The sequence below is a fragment of the Leopardus geoffroyi genome, chromosome D2 (genome assembly GCF_018350155.1).
Source record: "Leopardus geoffroyi isolate Oge1 chromosome D2, O.geoffroyi_Oge1_pat1.0, whole genome shotgun sequence".
Classification (NCBI taxonomy): domain Eukaryota; kingdom Metazoa; phylum Chordata; class Mammalia; order Carnivora; family Felidae; genus Leopardus; species Leopardus geoffroyi.
The window spans coordinates 83,274,598-83,295,776 of NC_059334.1; the positions used below are offsets into that span (position 1 = coordinate 83,274,598).

Below are 21,179 nucleotides of genomic sequence, written 5' to 3' on the forward strand. Positions count from 1 at the left end.
TGTATATTTCTCTTGTTGGTTTTTCTTAGTGCTTCCTGCACCCAGAGGGTTCAAGGCATTGTGAGTTGTGAGCACTGTAAAAAGAAGGTGTAGATATGGTGCACTGGTGAAGGTAGAATTCAGCTCTTGCAATCCTCAGCACAAATGATGTGTTCCCATGTGAGAAATATCTGTCTATTTCGTCACCTCAGGTATTTGTACAAGCTGTGTGACCTGCATAAAGAGTGTGATAACTACACGGAGGCAGCTTATACCTTGCTTCTCCATGCAAAGCTTCTGAAGGTAATAGAAATTACTACACGCTTTTATGATTCTGTTGTTATATGTTCTGAGATTATTTAAAATTGTGTTTGCCCATGATAAATTTCAGTAAACCTATGATTTAAGATCTTATGGATTTTGACTAAATGTGGTGACATAAACAAAGACATATTTAGGAGCTACTTTGATTGTAGGCTTGGCCCTACTGAATGCAGATTTAACAAGATGTCATAGCAAATTATCACTGAGCATCGTAAACAGCCATCATTGGGCTGTCGGCTAGCAGCGAGTTAGAGATTCTACGGTTCCTTATTCATGCCAGCAGAACTCAGAGGTAGTGGAGAATAACATCAGTTAAGAAGGAATTGCGACAGCTCAGGGTAGGATAGGATGAGACATATCCCTAATTATCTTAGCAAAGCATTCACATTGAGATCTTCTATTAGTCCATCAGTTGACGTTACACCTCCTGCCTAATTCTCATGGAGTGTTGCTCCTGAGCACAGGTCTGGCATGACAACGTTCAGCTGTGATGATTCTTTTGTTTTGCAGATATCTTTTGACATTGAATGTTTGTTTGCAGTAATGTGTTCATGCTCTTCCCTGATGCCCAATTCTAGCCCAGTTAATTATACTGAGTAGACCCACAGTAAATAAATGGATGGATGGATGGATGGATGGATGGATGGATGGATGAATGGATGGGTGGATGGATGAATAAATGGAAGTATGGGTGGATAGATGGATGGACGGAAGGGTGAATGGATGGGTAAGTGGGTGGATGGATGGATGGATGGATGAGTGGATGGATGGATGGATGGATGGATGGATGGATGGATAAATGTGTAGGTGGGTGGGTCGGTAGGCAGATGGATGGATAAGTAGATAGGTGAAGGAAATGCTATACAACCTCTAGTTTTATGTATTAATACTTTAGCTAATCATTAGATCATCTTTTCCATTACATCCTTATAAAAAAATTTGAAAAATTACAAACTGGATCAACAAGAACGGTTAGGAGAATTCAAATTTAGTTGAGTGACCCAACATAAAGACCACTCATTCAAGGAATCCTGTTTTCAAACTCAGGCCAGCCCCCTCCCCCCCCCCCCCCCCCACACACACACACCAAAAACTAAAAGAAAGAAAACCAGAGAAGATCACATTAAAACAGGCATTAAGCAATGTCTTTTGGGTGTTGAGAAGCATTAAGGAGGACACTATGTTAAGAGTGAAACTCCAGCAAGAATCTTCCAGCCTTTGGCCCTGAAATATCTAGTATCTCTTGGTGTTACAAATACACACCGGCTGCTGTGGAGATGTTGGAGTACGGAGACGTAGCTTTGCCTGAAAACAAAAGGGTCCATTGCAAGGAAAACAGGAGGAGGATCAGTCTGGGTGCCTCATCAACACTCATCAGTAAACCCTCCTCTGGCTTCACCCCACATAAAGCTCTCCCAAGGAATGTAATGTACAAAGATAGAGATTTCAGTTAGCAGACCTGACACCAGCCATGCCACTGCGAATTCTAATGGCCTTCATTTGTTAGCAACCCAAATTTCAGTAGTAAGGCATTTTTGCAGCTATGAAGATATTTATTTTCACCAGGAAAATTAAAATGGGGTTGACAAGCTACTCACTCACCCTCACTCTCTTATAGTACATAAGCGCTCGCGTGTGCACGTGAACATAAAATAGATATGTGTGTAAACTATCATTTGTTCACGCATTGAATTTATTGAATGCAGATGGGTTCGGCACAGACCACATGAGGGTGTGTTTCACAACCCAAATCCATAGGCCCAAGTGCGTTATCTTTTCCGCTGGGGCTCCGAATTTTCCAGTTAAATGGCAAAATGCTCTATAATTTCTCTCCCTATCTTTTGCATCGTTACATTTCATAATTTTTTCTAAATATATTTTGATACAGCATTCAGTGTGAACTCGAGCTGGTTAATCAGCTTAATGAAGGCGTTATTTGTTTCGTTATGAAAATTTTCCTTCAACGTGACAGATACATTCTTGTTCGTTAGCTAAAATTCTCAAATATAATCTTTGGTTATTTTGCCTAAACCAAGACCAATGCAAGCATTAGCCTTGAGTCCCCGTAATCAAGTTAAATCATATCAGTGTTTAAATGGACGGTGTAGAGGGACTTTCATTCCCCTCTTCAATATTTTTTAAGTGATTTTAAACTCCAAGGAAGTTATTTGAAATCAACTCTCTTATTTATTTTATTGTTACATTTCAGAATCATCTAAAATTGTACGTTTATCCCCCATGAAGAATAGAAATCTAGCTGTGCAGTGAGAACTCCATAATTTAATGATTTTGTAGCAGCCAACTGTGATCAGTAGAGGCGAGTCTAATTTCAAGGTGAAACCTTTGCAGCCTGATTAAATGTTTCTCACCCTGACTTGACATTTCTAGAGCAGGGGAGCCATTCTGGCCCCGTGCTCTGGGCCCTTTTGGAGCCCCCAGGGCTCAGCAGGAGGTGCCTCTTGGGAAGCCTCACCATGCTCCCCGAGCCCCTGCTCCCCATTTTAGCAGGCCAGTCCTGCTGGGCCTCTGCCCGATCACAGCTATTACTCTCATTAATCTGCCCCTAAATGTGTCACCCTGGCTGGTGTCATTGCTCCAGATGTGGCCTGAACAGCATTGGGTCCAGTGGGGCACCCCCACCCCTACGTTGTTCCAGGCGGCCTGGGGGTCCATTGCTTTCTTTGCAGCATCTTTGCTGGCCTATCTACGGGTCAAACTCTACCTCCTGTGTCCAACTGATAAGCAGGTCCATTCTAATTACTTTCTCCAAGGAGCATCCCCAGACCCCGCCCCCACCGACAGTGCGTACTCAGCCCTCTTCCCCTTTAATGCTCATGGAACACATTTTGTGGCGTTATTACAGATCATTGTGCCCTAAGCTGTCCTAGCACTGTCTCCGGGTCAGGGCGCCTTCTGACTCGTCTTTGACCCCGTGCCTTGCACACAGTAGCTCCTACCCAATGATGAATTTTACTGAACCCTTATACTTAACGCCACTGTTTTGCGGAGCCCGAGTTCATGAGCCGACACAGCAGATGAGCTTGCCTTCACTTTGGTGCATCTCCCCGGCTTGCTGAGACCTCTGTGCGTCTCCTGTTTATACTGTGGGTCCGCTGTCACTTCCACATCCACTGATCGAGTTGTGCCTGGGTGATGGGCAGCGAGCCCAGAGCCAAAGGTCCAAAGACAGGCCACCAGGTTCCCTTGATTTACGACTGGTGTGTGAGATCCCTGGGTCTTCTTTGCCGAAGGACGGGGCGCCGGGGCGGCTCAGTCGGTGAAGCCTCCAACTTCGGCCCAGGTCCCGATCTCGCGGTTTGTGAGTCCAAACTCCGCATTGGGCTCTCTCTGTCAGCACGGAGCCTGCTTCGGATCCTCTGTCCCCCTCTGTCTGCCCTTCGCCTGCTCATTCCCTCTCCCAATGCCCAAAATAAATAAGCTTAGGAAAAACGTTGAGTGTCTCAGGACTGAGTCCAGGACCCCGGGATGCCTCACTTGAGACAGCCCCGGTCACGTGGCTCATAATTCATCCCAGGTATTTCAACACACTCTCAGCAAGCTGACGGTTCTGTGCGTTCCAGAACCTGCCGGTTTCGCTTCCGCGTGACTCTAGGCCTGGCTTTGCCTCCCTCTTGTCTTTCATTCCTCGTGAGGCCTCTGCACAGAGGTTGTGCCCTCATTTCCAGGCCCCAGCAGCCTGATGACAGCAGCCCCGAGTGGCCCTGGAACCGTGTGACCTCGTGCGTGCAGGGCGTGCGGGACTCACTGTGCGTTCTGACCACGGGAGGGCATGGGGCGGCCCTGGGCGTGCCCTCGCCTGGCACTTCTCATGCTCTGCTTTTGCCCCAGTGGTCAGAGGACGTGTGTGCGGCCCACCTCACCCAGCGGGACGGGTACCAGGCGACAACACAGGGACAGCTGAAAGAACAGCTCTATCAGGAGATCATCCGCTACTTCGACAAAGGCAAGGTAAAAAAAAAAAAAAGGGCAGTTTTTCTTGTGTTTTTCTCGATACGTGTATCTTCCTGCAGCACACATTTCATGGCAGGTGATGTTCGTGCAAGCAGAAGTTTGTTACAGGTTGTGTGTTGGAAGGTTTTATGCATGGCTCACCAGCTGGCCCTTCCGAGTAGAAATCCTACCAAGAAACCCCACGGTCTTCCTTCTATACACGCTCTGAAAATAAGGAGCTAAAAAAGTACAAGAATTTTGCTGGTCCTTGCTGGAGACAACCAGGTCTGGGACACCCATTTGGGGGAGTTTCTGAGCACTCAGGACTAATGCGTTCCTTTGACACTTGGGATTTTTCTGCTCTCCCTGAAAAGTGAATCCTGTGATAAGCCCAGTATTGCACCGTTTTGGCGGATTCTAGATTCACTGGCTCCCACAAAATTATTTATTCCGTTGACTTCTATGGGGAGGAAGCCTGCCATCATTTTAATCAGCCAGTAATAGGCCTTATCAGTGTAGTTTGTGTGAGTCACATAAGATGTAACTATTGGAGAAAAAAAAAAAAAAGGAGTTACTTGAGCTTTGGACGTTTTTAAAATCTGCCACCAAGGTGATTTCGGAGCTTCTTGTGTGGCTTCATCAGGATTTATAACCCATCTCGTTCACCTGCCTTTGTTTTCCCCACTCTGAGAAAGGTGACCAGAGAATCCATGGGGGCACTTGTGAGTTTTGCAGGACTGCTGTGATGAAGTACCACCCACTGAGTGGCTTTAAATGACAGAAATTTATTCTCTCACTGTTCTGGAGCCTAGAAGCTGGAAATCAGCATGTTGGCAGGGTCGTGCTGTCTGCGGGACAGTGACTAATGGGACGGTCTGTTCCATGCCTCTCTCTTACTTCCTGGGGTGGCTGGCCATTCTTGGCGTCCCGTGGCTTGTAGCCACATCAGTCCAGGGTCCACCTGTATGTGTCTCCTTGTCCAGATTTCCCTCTTCCAAGCCCGCCAGTCATTGGATTTCCCACCTGATCCGCTATGACATCATCTTAACTGATCACACCCAAAGACCCTATTTCCAAATAAAGTCACATTCAGAGAAACCAGAGATTAGGACTTCAACACTTCTTTTGGGGGGGGGGGGTGAGGGGACTCAATTCCACCCCAAACAACACTTTATACCAGGGAAGGATGACGGCCACCTCTTTTTGTGGCCGTCAAGATCAATCAAACCCTCTTGAACAGACAATGTGTGTTTTGTTCATTCCCCACTGCCCTTGACACAGGGCAAAAGCCAAACTATTCAGAATAGCATGGAGGTTGCCCAGAGGCCACTTGGAAATGTTCTGTGGATTACACCTAGTCCTGTAGTAGCACAGAATATATTTCTTCATAGCAATGAGACACTTCCACAATTAAGGCCAATTACTACAATGTTATTGGTTTAGCCAGGGGGACCCTATTTCTCAGCAAACTGCTAAAAGAAACAGGGCTGATTCAGCCATTCCTTCCCCCGATGACTTCCTGGCTTATCGTGTTCTAGGCTGTGGGGTGGGCAGAGCAGGACCGGGGACCGGAGAGGGCCAGAGGCCACTGGGGCCGAAGGAACGTGTGCCTTTGCTCGTGGCCGTTCTGGGCGGTCACGGTGGCAGTATGTCCTCGGCCCCTGAGACTTCTCCTACCACGTCATCCCTCGTTCCCTCCCTCACACCCTGTATTTTGGCCACATCGCCCAAATTCGGGGGACCTCGCGCACCCCGGCCCCTCCTGGCTCTGCCCAGCGGGCTTCTGCCCCTCCTGCCCTTGTCTGATTTCGTCCTGTCTCAGCTCGAATGCCCCCCTCCCGTCCTACCCCCCGCGGTGTCGTCTCCTCTACAGCACTGGCTACGGTTGGCAGTGAGCAGCTTGCGTGTGTGTTTCCTCAGCCGGTCTCTCCGTAGGCTGTCGGTGCCAGAGTGTGGTGGCCACACGTACTTCTTCCTACAGCGCGCCTGATTCTCAGAACAGTGCCTGACATGTAGCCCGGTGGCCATCCGTTGGGGGCACAGAGAAATCAGTACAAAGAATGAACACTCAGCATTTAAGAGCGATTCCCGATAGTGAGAAAGGCTCGCCTGTCGCCGGACAGTGGCCTCCGATAAATAATAAGTCAAAGAACAAGGTCTTTTTCATTTCCGGCAGACAGCCTCCTACGGGGGGGGGGGGGGGGGGGGAGATGTGTTCGGTTTGGAACAGCAGTTCTCACCCGGGACCCCCAGGAGATATTTTTAGGTTGGCATGGCCCAGGGAGTGGATGCCTCTGGCCTCCAGTGGATGGAGGCCGGGGATGCTTCTGGAACGTCCTGCGATACGCAGACAGTCCCACGGCAGAGAACTATCCAGCCCGAAGTGTCAGAAACACCAAGAGTGAGAAATCCTCGTTTTGAAAATGCTCGAGCGACAGAGTATTACCTGCAATAAGAGAAAGGGACGGAAGGACCGTCCTCCCCTGTCCGTGTGTCCCGGAGGAGACACACAGAGGATTTCGGGAGAGTGACCGGTTGGTGAACGTGGAGTCGGAACGGGTCTACCTGCGCGTCTCACTTTAGGACGGCCGTCTCCACAGCAGCGGTTAGAGTTGTCCTGGCAAAAAGGGTGGAAAAGCCATGTCTGAGTATTTGTAACTTTTCCGCAAGAGCGTTCAAAGAAAACCAAGTCCCCCTCCCATCCGTCTGCAGCTGACGTGCGCGTGATGAGCACAGGTGAGGGAGAAAGTTCCCGAGATGAAATCCGAAGTGCCTGGGCAATTAGAAAAGTCATTTTGGCATCAGCAAGTGCTGCATTTCCTGGGACAAAGATAACAGGAGGAAGGAATTATTCATCTCCCACGTCAGGCAGGATGGGCTGGAAGACGCTGGAATTTCAGCCTCCTGAAGACCCAGGAACTGTACAGCACCCGGGTTTATTTTTCACTCATGCCGCACGAGCTTGGTCGTCTCCCGGGATGCAGGTGGGCAGAGAGGCCCACCACAAAGGAACGCAGCCAGGAAGGGACAGTGAGTCACCAGCCCGGCCCTTACACGCACTTTCCAGAAATGACCCCCGTGTTTCTGCCCGTGTCATTGGCTGAAGCAGATCCCAGGGCCGCAGCGGACCTCCGTGGACAGAGGTGTCTGGAAGGGAAGACCGACGTGTGGTACCCACGTCTACGAGGGCTTCTAAGTAGACGAGTGAGTCGGGGGTTCGAATGGAGGACTCTGAACACACGTGGAAATTACCTAACTGTGTATGTTCGCAAAAAGATAATATTCACAGATCCCTACATAGTACAGCGCCCCACAACGGGACACGGGAGGACAGAGGTATCTCACAGAACTTGGTGCTGGGACCTGATCCCTGTTTCTCCGTCGTTGAGTTTCCTCCTTCGGTTAGGGTGGGGGTCGGGAATGGTGTGGGCAGGGTGAGAAAATGGGCTCCTGTTCCCGTGGCTAGGACCCCAGAAATCTGCCCAGGCTGCCAGGGAGGGAGGGAGGAGGTCACAGCAGAAGACTGCAGAGTTGGGCACTTTGTGCCAGATTTAGGATCGCTTTCCTTTAGGAAATAAGACGGAGACCCCGGCCTCCCTGCCAGGTGTGGGTGTTTGCAGTATTTGAGAAGAAACATCCTCTGGGCCTTTTCTGAATATACTGGAGTAAGATTGGGGCTGCGGTCATTGCAACAGTTCGCCAAACTTGATTTTGGGGGGCCTAAATGTACACATGTCCATCTCCATTCCCAGATTCCAGTCGTCTTGGAGGGAAAATACCTCACAGCGGCTCTTGGGTGATGGGTGGCAAGTATCGGGGCCAGTGGCAGCTTGACAAGGGTCTCAGGCAATGCAGGGGGGCTCCTGGGCAGGGGCACGAGGGGAGCCAGCACTCAGGCAGCAGACGGGACTATAACCTGAGTGACCCAGTCCTGGAGTCACGAGGGACGTGTGGTCACTGGCATTTGAAATGCGGCCAGTCCGAGCTGAGACGTGCTGTCAGCATAAGGCAACACGCTGGGTTTGTCGGACTTAGTGAAAGACTGTCGTTGTGGGCTGGATTGTTTCTGCCAGAAGTTCAGAATTTCAAGTCCTAATGTCTAGTACCTCCAGATGTGACTGTGTTTGGACCTAAGTCCCTTAAAGAGGTGATTAAGGTAAAACGAGGTAACATGAGGACTAGTGCACTTGTGAGAAGAGATCAGGACCCCCGCAGTAGGGACCGTATGAGGACATAGTGGGAAGAGGGCCATCTACGAGCCACGCAGAGAGGCCTCAAAACAAGCCATCCAGCCAGTGACCAGATCGCAGACTGCCAGCCTCCGAGGGAATAAATGAGTTTAGGGTACCCAGCCCGTGGTACTTGGTTATGGCAGCCAGAGCAACTGATACAAATGTCACCTGTCTCACTTAATTTTTTGTTATTGATTACATGCTGAAATGATAATATTGCAGATATATTAGATCAGAGCCAAAGACTTTGTCCTCCCTGAGCACGAAGACCATTGTCCAGGGGCGCCTGGGTGACTCAGTCGGTTGAGCGTCCGACTTCGGCTCAGGTCATGATCTCGCGGTTTGTGAGTTCGAGCCCCGCATCAGGCTCTGTGCTGACAGCTCAGAACCTGGAGCCTGCCTCAGATTCTGTGTCTCGCTCTCTCTCTGCCCCTCCCCTGCTCATGCTCTGTCTCTCTCTGTCTCGAAAATAAATAAAACATTAAAAAAACAAACAAACAAACACATTGTCCACAGGCACATCCATCCATCTGCTGGTGTGAATGGAAGCTTTACTCTCACATCCTTTGGGGCTGTCACAGGCAGTCAGTATTGCTTATGTGCCTGTTGGCATATATTCCTTGCGCTGAGTGCATATTTGAAAAACTAAACTATATCTCAAAGAATTAGAACATGGGGACCAAAGCCAGGAAATAATAGAATTTGTGTCGGAATGACAAGGGGAAACATGATAACAAGCCTCAAAATTAGATTTTTTTTTTCTTGTGACCCAGTGTTATTTCTAGAATTTGGCAAAAAAAAAAAACTCTCAAGAGGATGTTTAGTTTATAGGGCACCTGGCTGGCTCAGTCAGCTAAGCATCCAGCTTTGGCTCAGGTCATGATCTCGTGGTTCATGAGTTCAAGCCCTGCATTGGGCTCCACACTGACAGTGTAGAGCCTGCTTGGGATTCTCTCTCTCCCTCCCTCTTCCTCTCTGCCACTCCCCCACTCACACTTTCTCTCTCAAAATAAATACATTTTTAAAAAGAGTATGGCAGTTATTTACCTTAGGGAATTTGGAGGGATAGGTGAGTTAGGGGCTCCTTTATGGCAAAGGATTCTCTGAAGGAAATACACACAAGGCAAATGTTCGAGAGGATTAGGAAAGAGATAGGAACAAAGAAGGGAGGAATAAATCTAAATCAAGAAAAGCAACATATAGCTTTGTTGGAGCAAGGTGCAGTTTTTATTTTCTTACTTTATTTATTTTACTTTATTTTATCTTACTTTATCATTAAAGTTTAGACTCATGCCCCTCAGGTATGTTGTTTTCTTTTGTGCTTTGACCAAAATCCATCATAATCTCATTATCGGCTTCCCAAGCCCTTAAGGATGAATCAGGTTTTCTCACTGTGGTTTGTATATCTAAGTGCCTTCAGGAATGAGAGCCCCTGACAAACTAGCTCTCGTGTCTGCACTGGCTTGGCCGGGATCCTCCCTGAGGCACTGCTGAACAAGTCAGGTCCTTGGGTAGAAGGGCCGCTGCTCGAGCCAGTCCACTGAGTGGTCCCTTCCTCATAAGCTCCACCTTCCGGGGCTTCTGGTCCTGGCTGGATCACTCAGCCTCTTCCGGGGGCCCCCCACACCCATCCCTGTGACTCTGCTCCCTCCCGCGGTCACCACTCTACTTTCTAACAAAGTGGCCATAGTATCATTGCTTGAATCACTTCAAAGGTGCCCAAACCTCTGGGGCCCCCACCACACCCTCCACAGGCAGATCCAGGCTTTTCGCTGGCAGGAGCCCCCCACCCTTGTAGCACTCTTCTCTCTACCTACAATATCCTGCCTTACTTTTTAGAACATGCTCTTGGATTCCCAACCATTTGGACTTCCCACGGTCTTCCCTGGGTGTGGAAGGGCACGGCCGCCCCTATTGTTCTCTTCACCTTGGAGCCTCCCCACCCCAGCCATCCAGGAGGGTGCCTCCCCACCCCTCCCCTGGCACTCTCTGCCCTGGCCTTGGAACTATTTGTATGTATCCTGTATCTCCCTGCTTTGAGTATTTCATGCTTCTCAGGCCCCCCTAAGAAAACTGGGGGTCTTGTTAAAATGCAGATTCTGATTCAGTAGGTCTTGGGTGGGGCCTGAGGCTCTGTGTTTCTAAACAGCTTCCAGTAATGACAAGGCAGCTGGTCCAGGGACCACCGCAGTCACCGGGCCCCGCTTTGGCTCAAGCTACTTGGGGGCCGGGCCGGGCAGGCTGTGTCTGATGCTCGTGTGCCTCCAAGGGAGACTGGTGCTACAAACTGAACACTCAGGCAAAAAATTTTTTTAGTAAACTTTATTTTTTAGAGCAGTTTCAGATTCACAACAAAAACGAATGCAAAGTGCAGGGAGTCCCCACACACACCCCTGCCCCTACCCCTGCACCGCCTCCCCCTCCCCCACTGTCACCCCTGCCATATTTTGATTCATCTTTTATGGAATGGAGAGCCTTCTGGCCAGCGCTTGAGCAAAAGGCCACCGTCACTGAGACGTTCCACAGAGTACCTTCCGTTGGGCACGTCTGTCTCCTCTGTGGGGTCTTGGTTCCTGACCCAGACTCTGAGCCCCTTACAGGTCTCAAGGGGCAGATCTGTGGCATCATTTCTGCAGTGCGTGGGTTTCAGGGGAGGGCTGTTTTCCACCGGCTCCTTTCCCGAGCCTGGCGCTAACCCTGTTTCAGTACCGCGTTCGCTGCAGAGGCTATAGATCAGACAAAGACAGTCTTCCAACACCTGGACCGGCTTTTCCTTCCTGGACTCTGTGCGTCTTTTAGAAATGACAGTCCTCGGTCAGGACGATTGCCGGGGCTCATCCCGGGAGCGAGCAGGACAACCACACTGGGAGGGCACCTGGTTTGGGCCACAGGCTCGGATTTAACAGCTGACCCGGGTTGCACCCCAAACTCCATGTGCTTTCCTGCTCACGCTCCCGCAGCACAGGAGCATTTAAGTCACAAGAATTTGGCTTGATTTTACATTTAATTCCTTTTAAGGGGGAGAAAATGCAGTTTTGGTTTAAAAATATATATTCAGGCAGGGGGACTTCACGCCATAGTTGAATTTGAAGGCTGGGGATCACGAGATTCTAAAATGGGTGCAAAACAGGACCTCAGTCTGGCAAAAGTATGACTCAGTTAAAGCTCCATCAATACAGGCTGTCACCATGTGGCTGTGTCCCTGTGTCCGTAAGGAAATCTTCATTATGTCCTTAATACGTGGAAACTGTACACGTTCTAGAGCTCATTTGCACTGTTGTAAATGTATCCGGCTTCCTAAGGGACATAGGGACTTACAGAATCCAAGGTAGACCTTGGCAGGCAGTAAAGGAGCGGCCGCCCGTGGAAAGCGTCCCCGAGGCCGCAGGGACAGCGGAGGACAAGGGACTGGGGTCAGAGCGTATTAAAAGTTTCTCTGTCTTTGTGCTCCAAAAGCTGCAGTGCTGAATGGATTTTCTGCTGCTTTATATTGGACACTTCGGCTTTTGAATTCTGTACGGTTATCTTTCTCTATTTCTTCCACACGAAGTCATTCTATTTTTGCTTTTCTATCGTCTTCAAAAGTTTTTGAACGTCTTTCAGCCAGGCTCTTGGACTTTTCATCTTTTTCTTTCTCTCCATAAAACGTCATTTCCATCTGTTTCCCTGTTCATTCTTTTACGGTTCTTCCTTCCCAGGCTAATAACCACTCCTAGCTCCCTTTCCATTCTGTTTTTACCACCCGTTTGAGCGTCCCCCTGAAAGCCTTCTGTCGGGCTTTATCCCTGCAGACGGGCGTTCTTTCCTGAACATGCTCTGTATTGTCTGTCTTATTGTGTTTGCTTGAGGCCTAGTAATTTTCAATAAAGCCCTTAATCCAAGTACTTCACTGAAAATTACCAGGCTTCTCTATGGAGGATGAGTCAAAAATAGAAGCCCTGCTATCAAGAAAATGTAGTCGGAGCGAGCGAGCGAGAGAGTCCACATTAACCAGCGTTCAGCCACCTCCGAAACCAAGAGGCAGCCTGGCAGTCCCGATCAATGGGGATCGTGACTGTGAGCCCATGTGCTGCGTGAAGCTCTGTGACTGTTTCCACCCGGAGCCTGGCTTCCTTTTCCCTTAAAATAACCTCTCCTTGACAAAGTTCGCACTTTGCCTTGCGCCCAAGTCAAAAATGAGGCATCTCGCGTCTTCCTGTGAACTAAAAATAAGGATTTGGGGAGTCAGTTTCTGCATTCGGTGAAGTGGCTGGATTTCTTCTCTGAGGATGTGGGGTGACATGTTTTCATCCTCTTAGTTTCCCTTTTAAAGCACAGGGGTTATTAAGAGGAATTGCGAGGACGGGCACGTAACGACACCCTCCTCCTGGATTACGCTCAGCATTTCCACAGTTTTGAAAATCCTGAAGTTTGCCAGAATTTATTCGGTTAGAAAAGATTTGACCTGCTAACATGTTCAAAGAGATCATGTTAATAATGATTTGCTCCTATATAAAAAAAAAAAAAAAAAAATTATGTTTTATCAAGGCATGAGCAAATTCAATGTTTAGAGTCCATAACAACACTACTCCCCACTCTCTGCAGGACCCCTAACAAGTACTCCCACTGCCAGGCCTTACTGGTGCCAGGGGCGCCCCTGAATTAGAGGCCAGCCTCCAGGCATCCCTGTCGAGCCCCGGGGGTCATGTGCAAACAGGTAAATCACAAAACCTTCCTCTGGTCTGACACTTTGGTGGATGCTGGGTCTACCTGTCTAACAGGTATGGGAGTGATTACTTCTAGGGAGAGTGGGCAAGCTTCGTGGAGGAGGTGGCATTTCGACTGGCTCCTGAAGAATAAGATAAAGTTTGCCTGGCAATGGCTGGGAAGGGCAGGAATTGCAAAGAATGGGAGCAGCACAGGTAAGGGCCAAGGCCACGGCTCCTGAGGCCGTCTCGCTTTCCTGAGGAAGTCAAGAAATATGTCTGCGGGGTGGGGGGTGAGGGATCCTGAGACACACGGATGTAGAGAACTGGAGATCCAGTTTACCCGTGGCCTTGCACGTCCCCTGAAGATTTGATTTCCTCCATGAAGCACAAGGAGCCAGAGAGATTTCACGCAAAGAGGCAACAGTGATTCGTTTTCCTCTTTTCAGAGGGTAATTCTGGCTACTTGGTTGGGGGCAGAGGGGACGGAGACCCACTGGGAGGTGGCCTGTGAACTGGAGGCCTGGGGCAAGGTCACTGGCAGCAGGGATCAGGAAAGGGTGGTGGCACTTCCGGAAACGTGAAGTCAGCTGATCCCACGCTGCCTCCACTAAATGGGTCAGGGTCAGAAGAGCAAATGCCAGGCGGAGCCGGGGCACCCAGCACAGCTGAGACGCCTGGGGACAGGGCGAGGATCAGCGTCCTCATGTGGCTGGAACATTGGAAGAGACGCCTCTGCTAAGTCCAGGGAGGTTCTATTTCCTGCAAGGCAGTTAAAGTGGTTCTGAGTGATGAGGTTCCCGTCACGCATCAGTTCTTTTTCAAAGGAGTTGACTTTCCAGCTAGCGGTTACCCGGGCATTGTGATGCCCCTTTGACCTCCACACATCCCTGGCCTACCCTCATCCACTGGTCTGTGTCTGCGCTCATAGATTCTGCTTCCCTCCTCCGAGGGATGGACTCTCCACATTCCTACCCTGTGTCCCGGACCTCCCTGCCCATCCCAGGACGCCAGGCCAGCCCATCTGTCCCGCCCGTGTCATGTCAGCGCCTTGCTCACTGTTGACTAATATACCTCCATCTACAGCCACACCCTATTTCCCCCATGTTTAAAAGAAGTTCTCTTGTTCTGACTGCCTGTCAGTCTCCTCCTGTCTACACAATTCCTCGAAGAGCTATCTGTACTCACTTTTGTTCCTCTCCCTCTGTTCTCTCTGCTCCCGTTGTAGATGCCCAATCATTACCTACAGAATCAAGGAGCACAATCCCTTCCCTGCAGCCTGATGTAGGCTTTTCAGAGTCTCGCAGAACTACAGATGTCCTGGCCTGAAGAAAAAATGCAAAACCTCTGCGTTTTATATGTTTCCTTCCAGGGCATTAAAAGCTGAGCAAATAGTTTTCTGTTTTGACAGGCAAAGAGTTTCTGTGGGGAGAAACAAGCCATATTAGTGAACGTGACTTAGATGGGCAGTGATTCCTTGAGTACTTGACCGCACCAGAGGGGAGGGCTTATTGTTGATAAATCCTTTATGAACCTTTTCATAAAGGCTTCCTATGCCCTGCCTAAGTCCCAGTTCCCACTGGCTTCCTGCCCCATCTGACCGGCTTTCTAGATGCCAACTTCGCCTTGTGCCTGCACGTGCAAGGAGAAGACGGCATTGTTTCTGCCAGATCGGGCGGCCCTGTGCCGCAGACCACAGAGACAGTGCACCTGCTGGGCTGCGAGAGGGGGGTCTGACTCGCTCGCTCTCTCTGAGAAATGTCTTTGCAAAAATGTGGATCCTTTGATCTAGCTGACGCAGGTTGAAAACACCAGGAGGACCAAGGACGTAGCTTGGCCCAAGAAAGAGCAAGAGGCCTGGAGAGAGGGTGGGTGTCTACAAGGGTCTCTATTCTTTCAGCTGAGCCACAGACCTCGAGTCACCATGGCCCTTCTCATGACACGCATCTTCCCTGGGGACTCCCACCCTTCATCCTAGAGGGACTAGGAGACTGTCACTCACAGGCTCCTGGCCTCGCTTACTGGGCAAGACCTAAAGCTAGACCTCACTCGTCTCTGTGCAGAGGGATCTCGACCAGTGTTCTGGATTCTTCCCTACCATTGCATATCCTCAACCATTCAAACGTCCATGACCTATGTGGGACACTGGAAATTCAGATGCAGTTGAATATGACTCTTCCCCCAACAATTGCCTGGAAAAACAGCTGAATTTTGGAAGAATAACTGAGACTCAAGCATCCCATAAAACATCTTCACCAGTGAGTCAGTTACAGCTACTAAGTGGATTCAACCAGAGTTGTCCACGCTGTGCCAGTGAGTCATCGACAGCCTGAATTAATAGTAAGGGACAGTCATCCTGGCTGGCATCTAGCCTGTCATCCGCCACGGCTCCCATGCCCAGTGAGGCCAGTCTTGTCGTCCTGTGGGTCAACTGTGCGGTTCTCCATAGGAAATCAATAGCTGATCGGTTCTCCACAGCCACTGTTGTCATGGAGCGAAGGAAGGAGTTTCACCAGAAGGAAAAAAAAAAAAGAAAAAGTTTGTATCCATGAAACTTGAAGAAATGGTACTTCCTGGTTACTGGGAGGTTCAGAATGGTAGAGAAAAGGTTATCATCTCAAGAGAGTGTAGCTAAGACCATCTGAAGAAAAGGGACAGAGGAAAGAGTGTTCTCCGAGCGGCAAGTAACTAGCGATTTCAAGGATGCGATAAAGTGGACTAAGGATTTCAAATCAGAAAACAAAGGTGTGTGTGGATCTGATGCTTTCTCATTCAGGGCTGTGGGAAACTTCATAGCCTAGTGCAGGAGCTAAGGCAGAAGTTCAAACCCACGAGTTAAAGCCAATCTTTCACGGAGGTAATCTAAATCTCGATCGCATTGAATCTGTCTTCTCTCTGGTACTGAAATATCTTCCAAGGTGTTCTCATCAGAAATATGAATTGCCCACACTCCTTAGAGCCCTATCCAATTAAAAGTAGATCTAAATCTCCCTAATGCAGAATCCTTTAAGACACTGGGGGAAGAGGAGGGAATGTGTATTTATAGAAAATCTGATAGAAAACACAACTATGTCACTTCAAGGGTGAGTCGGATAAGGTATTTATTCAAGACTTACATTTCTTTTAAAAACAATTACTTTTGATATGTATCTAAAGCATCTCCTCTGTCATTTAGGATAAAAACAGATTAAGCTTTTACTCAGTAATGAATTAGGCGCCCTAACATTCTAGGCAGCTAATAGAGTGTGTGTTTGCAGAAAACTAAAGAAAAATCCTGTGACCAAGAATCACAAGTTAAAGTTTTCTTTGAAATGGAAATACTCTAAGGGAGGCATTGGTTACTGGAGCTTAAAAAAGACATTGAAAGTGCGAGAGAGGTTTCTCCTTCCTAGAAATGTGAGCTTGGGCCCCAGCAGAGGACCCGAGGAGGATCTGGAACAGGAGATTAAAATAATCCCAGAATGCAAGGCATCTCTGAAAGCGCCAGCGTGATGGAGACAGTGGCAGCTCTGGGAAGGGAACAGTGTGTGGACCCAGGAAGGGCATCTTGGCCACTTTCTCTCTTTCCTGGGCGCTGGTCCCATCTCAGAAATCTTTTTCTACTCTGGGCTTATTTTTATTTTTGTCTTTCAAATTGTTAAAGTATAACTCTCATTCCGGAATAGCTTTTTTTCTCATCAAAAATAGCAGATGGTTTATTTAAGTAGTAGCTATAAAGAGTATTTGAAGTCTATTGGGCTGTTCAGTAATAAGTAAGGCCCTCGATGGGGTCATTCTACTCAGAAGAAGCAAAGACCAACTGGCAGATGGGTGTTCAGGGATGGGGGTGTGCCCAGTATGGGAGCTGGTCACTTGTGTTCTCAGTGGGAACCTGGAATTAATGACTAGTCTAGTTTTTATCTATCTATCTATCTATCTATCAAGTTTATTTATTTATTTATTTATTTATTTATTTATTTATGTATTTATTTGTGTTGAGAGAGAGAGAGAGTGCGCACACTCAGTGGGGGAGGGGCAGAGAGACAGAGGGAGAGAGAATCCCAAGCAGGTTCTGTGCTGTTAGCACAAAGCCTGACATGGAATTTCGACTCATGAACTGTAAGATCGTGACCTAAGGTGAAATCGAGAGCCAGATGCTTCACCTACTGGGGTCCCCAGGTGCCCCAAAGTATCCTTTTAAACCCATCCGAGCAGGAGGGAGCAAGAGAAGCCGGAAGTGCTAGCACATGGTCATTGTTATGGGCTGAATGTTTGTGTTTCCTCCCTGCCCCCACCGAATTCTTACTTTGGACCACCGCGTGATTGCCTTTGGAGATGAGGCCTTTGGGAGGTAGTTATGTTTATATCGGGTCATACGTAGGGGTGGCCCCCATGATGGGAATCACTGCTCTTCTGAGAAGAGGAAGAGAGCCCTCTCTCCAAGCTCTGTGAGCACACAGTGAGAAAGTGGTGTTCTACAAGTCAGGAGGAAGGCCCTCACCAAGAACTGGATCTGCCTGCACCTTGATCCTGAACTTCCAAGCTTCTAGAACAGTGAGAAATAAATGTGTGTTGTTTAAGCCACCCCATCAATGGCATTTTATTATAGCAACCCAAACTAATACATTCATGAAAAGCAAGAGTTTTAGAAAAAGATCAGGTTGGGCCAAGTACACCTCTCTGTGCCCTTGGGCAAGTTACTGACCTGTCTGACCCCCAACTTCCTTATCTGCAAAATGGGTGTGATGAAGTACCCACCCAATGAGGCAAGGGACTTGCTGGACAGACAGCAAGCTCAGAATCACTTGTCCTGACTTTAGCGGCCACCATCTTGTGGGAATGGTAGCCATCAAGAAGTGGGCGTTTCCTGGCTGGGGAAACGTTATGTGGAATGGTGTGGTGCTTTCCCGATTCTAAATCAATAATCTTCAGTTCTTCTAGTAAACATTCTTCAGTAGGCCTTCAGCTGTGGTCCAGAGGTTTTAATAATGCTCAGTTCCTGCCCTCAAGGGGCCTGTGGTCTCTAAGGAGGAATGACAGAGAAGCACTCCTGTTTCGATACATTACCACCAGGTTGGAAGTCAGAGGATCCTGGGTCATCGTGGGAGCACACGGAGAGTTGGTGTCCAGAAAGGCTTCCTGGAGGAGGTGGTTCCTCCATATGTAACATATTCTTCTCAAGTCCACCACTTTATTTTTCCCAAGAAAAAAAAGGGAAATTCAGGTCTTAGTATATGTATCCATTAATTATTCCACATACACCAAAGTCTGTCAGCCTTCTAATAAATCAGTTACTTGATTGGAAACCTACTTTCAAACTACTACCACAGAAAGTTCCCCCTTGCAAAATGATGGCAGGCTTTAAAGCCTCACAGTATTTGCACACGTAAAGCAGCTTGTTGCAAGCTTTAATTTAGCATTGGAAGATATCCTGTTCTTACTGAGAGTCCACTGTTGTGTTTATTCAATGGGATGATTTGGGAAAATCGCAAAACCAGGCTCCCTGTAGCCTCTCGTAGCCCCGTGGTTCCTACCCTCGGCTAACCGGCCACTCCGAGGCATCAGAGGCCGTCCCTGGCAGTGGGAAGTAGATGGAGCAGGCCAGAACCGGCCAGCAGACTGCTTTGACCCTGGGCAGAGGCGTGACTGATGAGCCAGTAGTGGACAAGTTTAGTCAACTGACATCTGGTCATGAGCCTCTAGAAAATATTTGTATTTTTCCCACATTATTCTCGTAGTGTTTTCATATTCAGCAAGCGTATTTCCAAATTGTTTTCTTATGAACAGTTGTATTACTATTTCATTCCTTGACTGCATGATTCAGGTTTGAGTTTCTCTTTCTTTTTCTTCACAGATGTGGGAGGAGGCCATTGCTCTGGGTAAGGAACTTGCTGAACAGTATGAAAACGAGATGTTTGATTACGAACAACTCAGCGAATTGCTGGTAGGTCTTCTTTTCTTTCTAGTGAAGTAAACACAGGCAATCCACACTTGTTTTTCTGGGATTTCCCTTCCCGTTTTGACGTTGGGATTCCCCTCAGGCCTTCTGTGGGCTTGGCCATGGTCCTCCATTTTGTCCAGGATGAGAGTCTTGCTGTATTTGCTGACCGATTCTGGCTCACGAGCACTCACGTTTATTCCCAGCTGAGCTTTGGTAACCAGACTAAAGCTGTAAACAACCGCTGACCCCACATGTACAGAGCTCTTGGTGGCCCCAGAGTCTCTGAGAACCTCAGCTGGTTTAAAACTGACCCCGTCTACAAGGTAGGTGGGTAAAGGGAGAGTAACCCAGACCTTTCTCCTGCTACAGACACTGTTTGTATTCAGCAGATCTACTTTATGATGGTATATATAATATTTATCATTAATTTAGACCAGAATTCTGCCCTTTTAAATTCCTCTTTAATGTGGCCCAGTATCTAACTGATACCAGTTTTTAAAATACTAAAGACCAGCCACTTAATCAGAAGGAAAACCATTTCTGTGGCACCTCTTTGGTTTTTGAGAACACAGATAAATCATACTGGTTACTGAGTTTCGCTCTTTTGGGCAGATTCCCTGCTCAACACTGGGGGTGAGGGACAAATTCTGTCCGAGCCGTGCGTCGAGGTATCCGGATGCACCAGGCGCGTGGCACCTCCCTCATCGTCATCCTCCCACCCAACTGGAACTGCCAAAGCTTGTAGAGCCCACTGGAAGATTCTAGAAGAACAAATGCTCAAATGCACTATTCAAACCTGAAATCTTCTTTCTTCCTTTCAGAAAAAACAGGCTCAGTTTTATGAAAACATCGTCAAAGTGATAAGACCTAAGCCTGACTATTTCGCTGTTGGCTACTACGGACAAGGATTCCCCACGTTCCTTCGGGTAAATTTTGATTCTGTTTAATCGAAGCCAAGATTGCCGCCTGGGCAGAGAGCCCCTTCCCATTCTGAGGAACGATTTGGACTTTGCATCTGTGGGTCGCAGTCTGACTCTGTACTCTTAATAGCTCTGCTTAGCTTAGGGTGTGAGAGAAGGACTGATAACATTTTCTTTGGTTGCATATAAGCTTTCCATCTGAACTTCCCTAAACGGAACTCTCCTTCAGAGATTTAGGTGTGTTTTTTTAAATTGTGGTAAAATACAGGTGACATAAAATTTGCCACCTTAACCAATTTTAAGGGTACGGTTCAGTGGCACTAAGCACATTCACATTGTTGTGCCATCATCCATCTCTGGAACTTTTTCATCTTTCCATCCTGAAATTCTGTACCCAGGACAACAGTGACTCCACATTCCCTCACCTCTCAGCCCCTGGCAGCACTGTTCTACTTCCTGTCTCTATGAATTTGCCTTTTGTAGGTACCCCATAGAGTGAAATCATACACTCTTTGCCCTTTCGTGTCTGACCTATTTCCCTTGACATACCGTCTTCAAGGTTTATCCATGTCGGAGCATGGATCTGAGTGTCACTTCTTTTTATGGCCGAGTATTCCGCTGTATAGATATAGCACAGTTTTGTTGATCCATTCGTCCTTCAGTGGACGTTTGGGTTGTTTCGGCTATGGTGAATCATGCTGCCGTGAACACGTGTATTTTTAATTATGCGAGAAATTGTAAGGGGATTTTTCCGGCCACGTTGCTGGGGACTCTGAATCACCTTCCATTCCTTAGATAGGCATGTGCTGTTCGACACGGGATTGAAGAAATACCGTGATCGTCAGCCAAATGCCCATTTCTTAGCACTCATGAGGCCAGAGGAGAAATTGTGTAAATAAATGCTGCTTGACCTACTAGTCCAATTGTTTAAAGTTTCTCTTGGATGCCATTGACCAGTGGGCCATGATTTCCTGTCATTTCTTAAGACATTTTTTGAAGGCACGTGGTTTTCTCTTATTCTGGGAGACCACAGGTGATTCCTCTGGTTTGGGGAAAGCGGGATCTCTTGTCTAGAGCATAGCTGTGTGGGGCAGTTAGATCCAGGAAGGAGATTTTCCTAGTCCCGGAGCTGTGTTCCTTTGACCCTGGCGGTTCTGACTGCAGAGAC

At 48.2% G+C, this 21,179-nt stretch overlaps 1 protein-coding gene across 5 annotated transcripts in view; it reads left to right on the top strand.

The window, feature by feature from the left end:
- The window catches only part of DOCK1 (dedicator of cytokinesis 1), a 531,830-nt gene that overhangs the window by 464,512 nt on the left and 46,139 nt on the right, over positions 1-21,179 (top strand). For all 5 annotated transcript variants that reach the window (XR_006701760.1, XM_045439228.1, XM_045439230.1 and 2 more), the window contains 4 exons: positions 192-282; positions 4,153-4,272; positions 19,005-19,094; positions 19,913-20,017. Coding sequence is in view for 4 of the 5 variants with exons in the window: in XM_045439228.1 (XP_045295184.1) it covers positions 192-282; positions 4,153-4,272; positions 19,005-19,094; positions 19,913-20,017 (406 nt within the window). In the remaining variant the exon portion in view is untranslated. The remainder of the gene's footprint in view (positions 1-191; positions 283-4,152; positions 4,273-19,004; positions 19,095-19,912; positions 20,018-21,179) is intronic.